We start from the raw sequence: 13,285 nt of genomic DNA on the forward strand, positions 1-13,285 counted from the left end.
TTTTTAATCCGATTTGGGCCTTATTGGCCTGCATTGTAAATGCAGTCATTGTCACTTTATGGATTATTTTGACTTCAAAAACGATATCCTATTATTATGTTTATTATTATATTAATTATTATATTAACATGATAATATAATAATAATTATTATTATAATAACTATAGAGTGCTCACGCTTGCATGGGCCCTAATAATTTATGTCACTGAAATATAGCAATGTGTCTATTAGACATTAACCAGTTTAAAAACATGTAAAAAAAATAATAATTCAAAAAGGGACAAGCGGTAGAAAAATGATGGATGGATGGATGAATTAGATCGATGGATGGATTTATATTTACATGTTCACGCATTCTCTCGCCTGTTCTACGGTACCGCATGCATTATTTCTGCCTGGCTAGTCCCAAAATCTCGCGAGACGAGAGCACGTCGCCTGGACTAATTCAAACTGCGTCAAGGCAACTTGTCTTTTGCAGGGAACACGAAGCTGAACATGGAAGATATCCTCTCTGTTGATGTGAACCAGAAGCTCGAGGAGCTTGCTGTACCCATAGTGTCTGACAGCAACGAGCCGTCTCCAGAAACACCAAATGGCGTGAAGACGTGAGTAAAAGGGATCTACGTTTCTCTACACCGAATGTATGAAGCGCTCCAAGCTAAGCTAAAATGGAGTCCCTGTGATGTTAGCTATTGTTAGCAGAGGAACGCCGCCATGCTTGGCGCAGTCTTCTGTACACCAGCTAACACACAAGTGTAATTCTTTTCGTGGTTTACACAATTAATTACTTGTTTTTTCTAACTCAATTTACTCCGAATCTGGCGGTTAGGAAAATTAGCTGTGGCACAAGGCACGCCAAAAAACAGGTCAACGGGCAATGATAACATGTCTTTGTTCTCAAATTCAGCGCTTTAATGCATCAAAATAATTAATTAAAGATTAGAACAATCATTAATATTGTGTAACAACCGTCAGTGTCAGTTTATTTTAATCAGTCATCTAGCTAGCTCACGCGACATTTTTTAGATCTACTAGAGCCCCGTTTATACTTAGCCGGCTAAGGTTATCCCACCTAACCTTATCCACACACACACACAATGGTCGTGTGTCCGCCGGCGCAACGCGACCTAGTACGCATGCGCGGAAAATGCTCACGTCATAGTCACATCCAGTGTTGATTTGAGTGCAAGTTCTTAAATTTAACTTATCTGAACAATATCCAATGTTGTGGTATTTAAATTAACTGGAATCCAGTGTGCTGTGGGGCCCTATTGTAGTGAATCACACCTGAGCCATCATAAATTAATCAAATCTTTATTAAACACGTGAACAATGTGATAAAGAACATTTTACAACAATAAATCTAGATATCTGGTCAGGACACTCCTTACTCTTTTGCCTTCACCTTCATTGTCCATTTGTTTTTGGTGACTTTATATACTCTGGACCCAGATGTTGAGTCCGCGACATACATGGCCGACAATAACTGATACAGTCTGCTTTGCCAGTCGGCCAGGTAATACAAAGCACACGCTGCCTTTTTTATCACATCCACTGGAGCCCGCATTTTCGTTGACTATCCTTCGACAAATGGACAAAGTTTTTGGGTAAGTAGAATCACAACTGACCTCGACATTGGAAAGTTCGCTTGCCGTCTGAGATGTGTTGTATCCAAAATAGCTGCAATCGCTTTCTCTTAAAGGCCTACTGAAATGATTTTTTTTAATTTAAACGGGGATAGCAGATCTGTGTCATACTTGATCATTTCGCGATATTGCCATATTTTTGCTGAAAGGATTTAGTATAGAACAACGACGATAAAGATCGCAACTTTTGGTATCTGATAAAAAAAGGCTTGCCCCTACCGGAAGTAGCGTGACGTAGTCAATTGAACATATACGCAAAGTTCCCTATTGTTTACAATGATCGCCGCATGAAGTGAGAGAGATTCGGACAGAGAAAGCGACGATTTCCCCATTAATTTGAGCGAGGATGAAGAAAGATTTGTGGATGAGTAAAGTGCAAGTGAAGGACTAGTGGGGAGTGGAAGCGATTCAGATAGGGAAGATGCTGTGAGAGCCGGGGGTGACCTGATATTCAGCTGGAAATTACTAAAACAGTAAATAAACACAAGACATATATACAGGTATACTCTATAAGCCACAACACAACCAGGCTTATATTTAATATGCCACAAATTATTCCCACATAAAAACACCTAGGTGTTTGTTATGCTAGCTACTAGCTCGAGCTAGTTATAGCTCGAGCGGGTAATATGGATGGGATCCCGTATATATAACCAGCCAATACAACTCAAACACCTGCACAACACACACACTCACTCAGCCCAAAGAACCGTTCACCTAACCCAAGGTTCATAAAGCTTATATATTTAACCAAAGTTACGTACATGACACGCACGTACGGGCAAGCAATCAAATGTTTGGAAGCGCACGGGTGGGACCTGATATTCAGCTGGGAATGACTACAACAGTAAATAAGCACAAGACATGTATATACTCTATTAGCCACAACACAACCAGGCTTATATTTAATATGCCACAAATTAATCCCGCATAACAAACACCTAGGTGTTTGTTATGCTAGCTCCTAGCTCGAGCTAGTTATAGCAAGCGATCAAATGTTTGGAAGCGTACTCACGGTATCGCGTCTGCGTCTGTTAACGAAGTCAAAGTCCTCCTGGTAAGAGTCTCTGTTGTCCGAGTTCTTCGATCTTGACTGCATCTTTCGGGAATGTAAACAATGAAACACTGACTGTGTTGTGTTGCTGACTTCCCTCGCAAAATACTCCGCTTCGCACCGACTTTCTTCTTTGCTTGCTCAGCTTCTTTCTCCATAATGCAATGAACAAATTGCAACAGATTCACCAACACAGATGTCCAGAATACATCCAGAATGAGATGAAAACAGCTATTTTGTATTGGATTCAATGGAGTCCGAATACTTCCGTTTCAACGATTGACGTCACGCGCATACGTCATCCTCAAAGGCGTTTTGAACCGGAAGTTCCCCGGGAAATTTAAAATTGCACTTTGTAAGTTAACCCGGCCGTATTGGCATGTGTTGCAATGTTAAGATTTCATCATTGATATATAAACTATCAGACTGCGTGGTCTGTAGTAGTGGGTTTCAGTAGGCCTTTAAGGTATTCATTTGGGATTTCCACAAGCGTCTGTGCATGTAGAAGAATGAGAAACACGGGCATGTCTGGATGACTCACCTCCATATTTCCAGTGGTTCGCTCCGGCTGTCATGAAGCTGGCTGTGGCGCGTTCTTTCTGGCATCACTTCCTGTGTGGGGCGCGGTCTTTCTGACTTCACTTCCTCTCCGAACTCTGTTTGTAAACGATCAATGAGTCCATACAAAGCTAAGAGCCGGAGATTCAAGAAATACACGGCGCACTTACCCGTGTAAAACATTATCCAAGGAGGGTTACCTTAAATAATAGTGTGGCTGAAACGGGCTTTAGGCTAAATAATTATTCGTTTAAGGGGTTATCCGGCTTAGTGTAGACATAGCCTATTTAAAACCTACTAAAACCTTGGTGACAACAAGATGGCAGGCTAAAAACGGGTCATTGTTTTATATAGAAGCGTTTTATATTAACAACAGACTTGCATAGCTCTTCATTCGTCGATCGTGCAATAATGGCGGTACAACCTAACGAAGGCTGAAACTTATTTAGAAAATGTTAAAATGATATTGAAAGTGTTAACAAACTACTGCTTATTTTTTAGGGATGCTGAGGAAACCAAGCCCTCTAATGATCAACATGATGGTAAAGAGTCTTCTGGAGGTAGAAGAGGAAACCGCTTCCATCCATACAAAGACAAAAACAGTGGTGAAAAGAGAAGTGGTCATAGGAACCAGGTGTTCATCAGCAACATTCCCTATGAAATGAAGTGGCAGGCAATTAAAGATCTCATGCGTGAGAAAGGTAAGCCTGACTGACTTAGGTGAGGTTTGTTTCTTAACCTACTTTTGCTTCCACAGCATTATGTAACTTATACCCTTCCCAGATGGATGTTTCTAATACTAGTTGTAGTAGTAGTAGTACTGCCGTAGTCTCTACCTTTTTCTGGATATGCCCAAATAGCAGGAAATAACCTTTTGTGCTATGGCGTTTCAAAATTTCCGGGTGGAAGTTAATCTAGAGTTAGTGATATGATGATCCATGTGAAAAGGATGATGATATATTTCACTTGCCCTGTTCGCTAAACCCAAATATATTTTAGAATGACGTGACTGTATGACTTTGTTGCATCTGTTGCAGAGTGAACCTTGTCTATGTGAATGAACTGACTGAACTATTTGAAAAACTTTCTCGAGGCCTGAAAGACAGCATAAACCTCAATTGCTATGAATGGAATCTGTTGACCACCTGCTCAATGTTGAAGTCTTTCAAATTTCCCAGGTTGAACGTAGCTGTGTGTCTGGCCTTGGCCTTTGGGTGTCTCAGTCACTGCCCAGCAAGGCATGGTGGTACCTGGTGGGATGTTGGTCTGGGCTGACTGTATATCATTAATGGGACATCTCCAGTTTTAGCGGCATTGCCAAGGCCCACGGCACTTTGATGACTTGGTGATTTACATTCCTTTGTTCTTTTTTGGTATTTTTTCCTGTGTATGTCTCATGTAGTCGGTGAGGTAACATACGTGGAGCTCTTTAAGGATGCTGAAGGAAAGTCAAGGGTAAGTGATGTGGCCAATTTGCTGCACGAGGTTTTAAATGCCCTCAGCAGGCTCTCCTTAATCAAGTGCTTTTGAAGGTTCCGATCCTTTGGGTCTTACTAGAACTGGATGTACTCTAGGTTGCTTCTAGAGCTTGATAGGTGGATAATGATTGACATTTACTTGAAATGGAGATGTCTTGTTGATTTTTGGAAAGTAGCATTATGAACTCCAAGAGCACACTTTTTTTGCTTTTGTTGTTGTCATTTTAATTGGTGTAAAAGTTTGTTTGACTATTTTCCAAAGGGACATATGGATTGTGTGATTTGTCTGATTGACCCTCAAAATGGCTCAGCAAAGGAACAAAACACTCTTATGAGTTTATGTAGTATTTTTATTGACATATTACTTTTCAATGGCAAAAATGCATATAATATATGTATAACTGTGCTTCAATGAAAGTAATATATTTTTTGATTCATTCTGCCATTTTGCTCAAAAATTTTACTTTTAAATTTAATTTAATATCATAAAGAGTAACAAAATGCATATTCCACTTTATTTTTTTTAATATATTGAAGTAATCTCTTATCAATATAATTTTGAAAATTTATATTTATATCATATTTGCAAAACAATAAATTTCAAACTGAAAGCAGCCAGTAGATGAATTAGGATGTTCAAGTGTCTTGTCCTGCTTATAACTATTTCTTGTCCTCCCTTTACATTGCAACTTTGTGTGCAACCTGAACCTCTGTGATGTCCATTGGTTAGGGGTGTGGGTAAGAAAACATTTATTGAAGATTTAAAATTTAGGTTATTTTGAATTTTCTTGGTATAATGACCTGCTTCTTTGTCTTGCTTAAATAGTGTGGTGGAATTCAAAGATGAAGAGTTTGTGAAAAAAGCAATAGAAACCATGAATAAATATGACCTGTTTGGAAGGCCTCTCAACATCAAGGAGGTAAGCAAGCTTCAGTGGTAATTGAAGATGGACTGTACTTGTTTAGATTCACATTTTACATAGCTGATCTAATACCTGAATTTGAATTTCTGCTGATACTGATACTATTCCGATACCAGTTTTGTTTCCTTAAAGGCCTACTGAAACCCACTACTACCGACCACGCAGTCTGATAGTTTATATATCAATGATGAAATCTTAAAATTGCAACACATGCCAATACGGCCGGGTTAACTTATAAAGTGCAATTTTAAATTTCCCGCTAAACTTCCGGTTGAAAAACTCCTTTGGATATGACGTATGCGTGTGACGTCACGACAGCAACGGAAGTATTCGGAGCCCGTTGAATCCAATACAAAACAGCTCTGTTTTCATCTCATAATTCCACAGTATTCTGGACATCTGTGTTGGTGAATCTTTTGCAATTTGTTTAATGAACAATGGAGGCTGCAAAGAAGAACGTTGTAGGTGGGATCGGTGTATTAGCGGCTGGCTGTAGCAACACAACAAGGACTACTTACTTGGATAGCAGACGCCTAGCCGATGCTAGCCGCCAACCGCACGGATGATCGGGTGAAGTCCTTCGTCGTGAGCACGGGTGTTGATGAGCAGATGAGGGCTGGCTGGCGTAGGTGGAGCGCTAATGTTTTTATCATAGCTCTGTGAGGTCCGGTTGCTAAGTTAGCTTCAGCGTCGTTAGCAAAAGCATTGTTAAGCTTTGCCAGGCTGAGAATTATTAACCGTGTAGTTACATGTCCATGGTTTAATAGTATTGTTGATCTTCTGTCTATCCTTCCAGTCAGGGATTTATGTATTTTGTTTCTATCTGCATTTGAGAACGATGCTATCACGTTAGCTCAGTAGCTAAGTGTTTCACCGATGTATTGTCGTGGAGATAAAAGTCACTGTGAATGTCCATTTCGTGTTCTCGACTCTCATTTTCAAGAAGATATAGTATCCGAGGTGGTTTAAAATACAAATCCGTGATCCACAATAGAAAAAGGAGAGAGTGTGGAATCCAATGAGCCAGCTTGTACCTAAGTTACGGTCAGAGCGAAAAAAGATACGTCCTTCACTGCCTCTCTAGTCATTCACTCTAACGTTCCTCATCCACAAATCTTTCATCCTCGCTGAAATTAATGGGGTAATCGTCGCTTTGTCGCGCCGAATCTCTCTCGCTCCATTGTAAACAACGGGGAATTGTGAGGAATATTACCTCCTGTGACGTCACGCTACTTCCGGTACAGGCAAGGCTTTTTTTATCAGCGAGCAAAAGTTGCGAACTTTATCGTCGATTTTCTCTACTAAATCCTTTCAGCAAAAATATGGCAATATCGCGAAATGATCAAGTATGACACATAGAATGGATCTGCTATTCCCATTTAAATAAAAAAAAATCCTTTCAGTAGGCCTTTAAATGTTATGTTAACATTAATATGTATTTTGTATAGTGCTGCCTTGATTAGTCGACGTAAACGACGCAAGAAAATTAGTTGCTGGCCCTTTAAAAAAAAAAAAAAAAAAGTTGATTTGTGGTTTTACTGTCGACACCCGTTTATGAATAGCCCCCCGGGTGGCAAAGGGTTATTAGCTTGTGCAACTGACTAAAGTATGGCCATACACAGAGTGTAGCCACTCCTATCAGTTAAGAACTATTACATCCATCGCGAAAGATAAACTATACCTCTTACAAGCATCATATTCACAAGAGGACAGGAGAAATACCGACACATGCTACGCATACACTGAGCTAGAGAAGATGAAAAGCCATGCTAAATGCTAAGCTAGCTTGAATATTTATTATAGAAACAGAAGAATGTGCCTTTTTACACATTAACAGAAGTCTAGCTGGATCCACGTTACAACGGCAAGTAACCAGCTATAAACAGAAAACTAGCAAGTACGGTCATATATATCCATATAGTAGGACAGCATAATTAATATCAAATCGACTTTAAGGTTTTTAATATTTTACATCATCCTGTTGCAGTAGCAGAAGCTATCATTTGTCTATCTTGTTTATCTTTATAGCATCTCTGCAGTACAGTTTAAAATGATAAGTAATCTTTTATCTGCTTCTCATTCAAGGACACCGATGGAGAACATGTGCGACGTGTGCTGCAGCGCATGGGAGAAGGAGTTCGGGGGCAGGAATTGGGACCTGGTGTAATAAATATCCCCCCCTCAATCGCCAACAATCCCAACATTCCACATGAAATCAAGCATGCACTGCAAATGGGTCGACTAGGATCTACAGTGTTTGTGGCCAATGTGAGGACAATTTAATGTTAATAACACATTAATACAGACCTACTAAAATCCTTCCAGTATAATACAGAATATTAGTGTTTTTTTATTGATGTCATTTTGTTTTATAGCTTGATTTCAAGGTGGGCTGGAAGAAGCTAAAGGAAGTGTTTAGCATGGCAGGTATGGTAAAACGGTCTGACGTAAAGGAGGACAAAGACGGCAAGAGCCGTGGCATGGGTACCGTTACTTTTGAGCAGCCACTGGAGGCTGTACAGGCCATATGTATCCTTTAAGCGTCAACACAAAAACTGCAAGTACAAAAATCAATACATGTTTAATTTTAAATTGACGTTCTCCTTGACTCAGCATCCAGCAATGTTTAATGGACAGATGCTCTTTGACAGACAGATGCATGTGAAAATGGTGAGGTGTTTCTGTTTAATATAACTTAATAGATTGGCATTTAATAAATGGATGGATGTTTTGCTTTGACAGGATGAAAAATCCCTGCCCCCTGAAGATATTCGACAAGTTGAAAAAACACCTCAGCTACCACGTGAGTGTGCTAACATTGTGGCTGAAACTCATGTTTGCATACAAGAACCCAGAGATAGATAGACATTTATATTAATGACTATACACAGCTAAAAGAAAAACAGTCAATCTTATTTGAAAATGCAAGTCCCTCTGTGAATTAACATACTGCATTTAAGAACCGTGTCCATAAATAGTGTAGCTAGTTGCAGTCCCAGAGAACTAACAGACAATTTGCAGTCATGTTGTTATGCTAGAAATAGTTAAAACACAAACTAAAGGGCTTGTTGCGTGCGGGTTTAGTTTGTCATTACATGCTATAAGCCGTAAGACAGCAGTATATAATGTTTAAAACCCAATTGGAATGTTACTGCCCTGAAAGCAGTTGTGTAAATGTTTCAAACAGCTCCTTATAATATGCCATAGCCAAATTGTCTATAAATGTCTAAAACTAAAAGTACAAGTTCAGCTATCTATACCTCCAGTCCAATGAGTTACAGCAAAACAGCTGCCTTAAATTTTTTTTCATTAGTTTCGTTCAGTTTCAGATTATTTCGAACATGCATACGATACAATGTAATGCATCACACAATTCCAGTTGTTTCATTACAGGAAGTCCGAAAAGGAGTAGGAAGAAGCAAAGCTTATTTAATCCTACCCCTTTTCATACCATGGCAATTTTATCCAATTTCCTTGTTCTCTGTAACAGAACAGTGAACAAATAAATAATATACCATAGTAAGCAAACTAATATTAAATACATAAATAATCTTTGTCTCAATAAAAAACGAAAAAAAGGGTTCAAGATGTTCATCATAATTCTTGTTCTGTGTACTTTGTGAAAACTTGTAGTTTGAACAGTCTCTTAAAGGCTTACTGAAACCCACTACTACCGACCACGCAGTCTGATAGTTTATATATCAATGATGAAATCTTAACATTGCAACACATGCCAATACGGCCGGGTTAACTTATAAAGTGCAAGTTCAAATTTCCCGGGAAATATCCGGCTGAAAACATCTCGGTATGATAACGTTTGCACGTGACGTCACGGGTTGAAGCAGACATTTTGGAATAGCACGGTGGCCAGCTTAAGTTGTCTGTTTTCACCACATAATTCCACAGTATTCTGGACATCTGTGTTGGTGAATCTTTTGCAATTTGTTCAATTAACAATGGAGACAGCAAAGAAGAAAGCTGTAGGTGGGATTGGTGTATTAGCGGCTGGCTACAGCAACACAACCAGGAGGCCTTTGAGTTGGATAGCAGACGCGCTATCCGACGCTAGCCGCCGACCGCACTGATGATCTGAAGTCCTCCGTCGCGCCGTCGATCGCTGGAACGCAGGTGAGCACGGGTGATGATGAGCGCTGGCGTAGGTGGAGAGCTAATGTTTTTAGCATAGCTCTGCTGAGGTCCTGTAGCTAAGTTAGCTTCAATGGTGTCGTTAGCAACAGCATTGCTAGGCTTCGCCAGGCTGGACAGCATTAACCGTGTGGTTGCAGGTCCAGGGTTTGGTTCGGTGTCTCCTGATAATAGAAGTAATAATAGTATTGTTGATCTTCTGTCTATCCTTCCAGTCAGGGGCTTATTTCTTCTGTTTCTATCTGCAGTTAAACACGATGCTATAACGTTAGCTCCGTAGCTAAAGTGCTTCGCCGATGTATTGTCGTGGAGATAAAAGTCACTGTGAATGTCCATTTCGCGTTCTCGATTCTCATTTTCAAGAGGATACAGTATCCGAGGTGGTTCTAAATACAAATCCGTGATCCACAATAGAAAAAGGAGAAAGTGTGGAATCCAATGAGCCCTTGTACCTAAGTTACGGTCAGAGCGAAAAAAGATATGTCCTGCACTGCACTCTAATCCTTCACTCTCACGTTTCTCATCCACAAATCTTTCATCCTCGCTCAAATTAATGGGGTAATCGTCGCTTTCTCGGTCCGAATCGCTCTCGCTGCTGGTGTAAACAATGTGCAGATGTGAGGTGCTCTTCAACCTGTGACGTCACGCTACTTCCGGTACAGGCAAGGCTTTTTTTATCAGCGACCAAAAGTTGCAAACTTTATCATCGATGTTCTCTACTAAATCCTTTCAGCAAAAATATGGCAATATCGCAAAATGATCAAGTATGACACATAGAATGGACCTGCTATCCCTGTTAAAATAAGATAATTTCATTTCAGTAGGCCTTTAAACTGAATCATATTGGTGCTTTGTTTGATTTCTTTAGTTAATCCATTCCATAATTTCCTCTAAGGTTATATATCTCCTCTTTTGTTGAGAAGAATTGTACATTCTTGGGTAGCAGGTTATAGTTTGCTTTATACATAGTTTTAGCTGTTGGGAAATGCACTAAATCGGTGAATTTCAATAATTGTTATTTAATAAATAAAGGGTTTGTATGTTCTCTATATCCAACATTATGTATTATTCTAATTGATCTTTTTTGTAACACATTTAGTGAATGAAGGGCACATATGGTACCAGTATGCTGTTTTTTTCCAATACAATACTTGTAAAATGTAGTTTGTCTCTTTTATCCGATTATTAATCGATTAATCGAAGTAATAATCGACAGATTCATCGTTAGTTGCAGCCCAAGTGTATATATATATGTGTATATATACGTGTGTGTGTATATATGTGTATATATACAGTATGTGTGTACGTGTATATGTATATATATATACATACATATATGTGTATGCTTATATACATATATGTATATACCAGTGACGTGCGGTGAGGTTCATGGCTGGTGAGGCACTGACTTCATCACAGTCAGATTTACAAACATATGAACCCTAAAGAGTATCTTATTCACCATTTGATTGGCAGCAGTTAACAGGTTATGTTTAAAAGCTCATACCAGCATTCTTCCCTGTTAGGCACTCAGCATCAAGGGTTGGAATTGGGGGTTAAATCACCAAAAATTATTCCCGGGCGCGGCGCCGCTGCTGCCCACTGCTCCCCTCCCCTCACCTCCCAGGGGGTGATCAAGGGGATGGGTCAAATGCAGAGGACACATTTCATTACACCTAGTGTGTGTGTGTGACAATCATTGGTACTTTAACTCAACCTTAACTTTACACATACAAACTGTAGCACACAAAAAAGCACATTTAATAAAAAAAACGTTATTATGGTCTTACCTTTACTTAAAATGAAGTCCATGCGCCGCTGTTGTGCTGGATTAATGCACCCCCGCCGTAGAATGCACCCCCTGACGCGAGTGTTATATCAACTAAAGCCCACACTTAAAGTTTCCACGTGCAAGATTGAATCTATTTAAAAAAGTTATTTAATAAGAAGCCAAAAAGTGCAAAAACAATAATGTTTGTGTTGGAGGAGTTGTGAATGAATGAAATATGAAATCAGTGCTGCAGTCTGCAGGTGTACCTAATGTTGTGGCCCTGCAGTCATTCACAACTCCTCCAACACGAACATTATTGTTTTTGCACTTTTTGGCTTTTTATTAAATAACTTTTTAAAAATAAATTCAATCTTGCACGTGGAAAGTTTAAGTGTGGGCTTTAGTTGATATAACACTCCCGTCAGGGTGTGCATTCTCTACCACCAGGAGACGGGATTACTGTGAGCCTCAGCCAGTGCGTCTTCGCAGCAGTTTTATGATTGCTCAGCACAAGAAATACGTTACACACATACAGTTGTTGACAAAATACACTGTACATTATATACCTCAGCTAGCTAAACTATGGAAATGTATTATATAATTCATATAGCAATACGGTCAGCAGTTAGCCGAGTCCGCAATCCATGTTGAGGCACAACGCAGTGACGTGCCTCAACTGGCTGCTGATCACAGCAAGTCTCTTCTCAGTATTTGAATGGCAAATGTGAAAATTCAGCGATTTTGAATAAAAATAATCTAAAACTGGTGAAGTTAAATGCAAAATAACTTTATAGTATAATCACTGGATACATATAACAATTTAATTATTTTTTTTTCTTTTTACATATTTTTTCTTTCCATGATGGCACGTGAGACACTGCCTCCAGTGACTGCACGTCACTGGTATATACATTTATATACATATATATGTATGTATATACATATATATGTATGTATATACATATACGTGTATATGTATATACATGTATATACATATATATGTATGTATGTGTGTGTATATGTATATATACATACATACATACATATATATACATACATATATGTATGTACCGTATTTTCCGCACCATAAGCCGCACCTAAAAACCACAATTTTTCTCAAAAGCTGACAGCGCGGCTAATAACCTGGTGCGGCTTTTGTATGGATTAATATTAATATTCGTTTTCATAAAGTTTAGGTCTCGCAACTACGGTAAACAGCCGCCATCTTTTTTCCCCGTAAAAGAGGAAGCGCTTCTTCTTCTATGGTAAGCAACCTCCCCCATAGAAGAGGAAGCACTTCTTCTTCTACTGTAAGCAACCTCCAAGGTGAGCACCCGCCCCCGTAGAAGAAGAAGCGCGCGGATAATACGATTCATTTAATTTGTGTGTTACTGTAAAGACGACCACAAAATGGCTCCTACAAAGAGACACGCGTTCAACGCAGACTTTAAACTCAAGGCAATAAGTCACGCAGAAGAACACGGAAATAGAGCAGCAGCGAGAGAATTGAACATAAATGAATCAATGGTGCGTAGGTGGAGGAAGCAACAAGATGACCTGCGCCAAGTAAAGAAGACAAAACAGAGTTTTGGAGGGAACAAAGCAAGATGGCTACAGTTGGAGGACAAACTCGAACAGTGGGTTGTTGAGCAGAGAGCAGCAAGGAGAAGTGTTAGTACCATCACTATTCGCATGAAGGCAACAGCGCT

At 39.5% G+C, this 13,285-nt stretch overlaps 1 protein-coding gene across 1 annotated transcript in view; it reads left to right on the top strand.

Annotated features, from left to right (window-relative positions):
* Positions 1 to 416: 416 nt before the first annotated feature.
* Positions 417 to 13,285, top strand: part of myef2 (myelin expression factor 2) — a 35,668-nt gene continuing 22,799 nt past the window's right edge. The window contains exons 1-9 of the mRNA XM_062029323.1: positions 417 to 605; positions 3,760 to 3,959; positions 4,661 to 4,713; positions 5,467 to 5,474; positions 5,563 to 5,656; positions 7,745 to 7,927; positions 8,035 to 8,188; positions 8,280 to 8,329; positions 8,402 to 8,462. Coding sequence (XP_061885307.1) covers positions 496 to 605; positions 3,760 to 3,959; positions 4,661 to 4,713; positions 5,467 to 5,474; positions 5,563 to 5,656; positions 7,745 to 7,927; positions 8,035 to 8,188; positions 8,280 to 8,329; positions 8,402 to 8,462 — 913 coding nt within the window. The 5' untranslated portion in view covers positions 417 to 495. The remainder of the gene's footprint in view (positions 606 to 3,759; positions 3,960 to 4,660; positions 4,714 to 5,466; positions 5,475 to 5,562; positions 5,657 to 7,744; positions 7,928 to 8,034; positions 8,189 to 8,279; positions 8,330 to 8,401; positions 8,463 to 13,285) is intronic.

This window comes from Entelurus aequoreus, linkage group LG02, assembly GCF_033978785.1.
Source record: "Entelurus aequoreus isolate RoL-2023_Sb linkage group LG02, RoL_Eaeq_v1.1, whole genome shotgun sequence".
NCBI lineage: Eukaryota > Metazoa > Chordata > Actinopteri > Syngnathiformes > Syngnathidae > Entelurus > Entelurus aequoreus.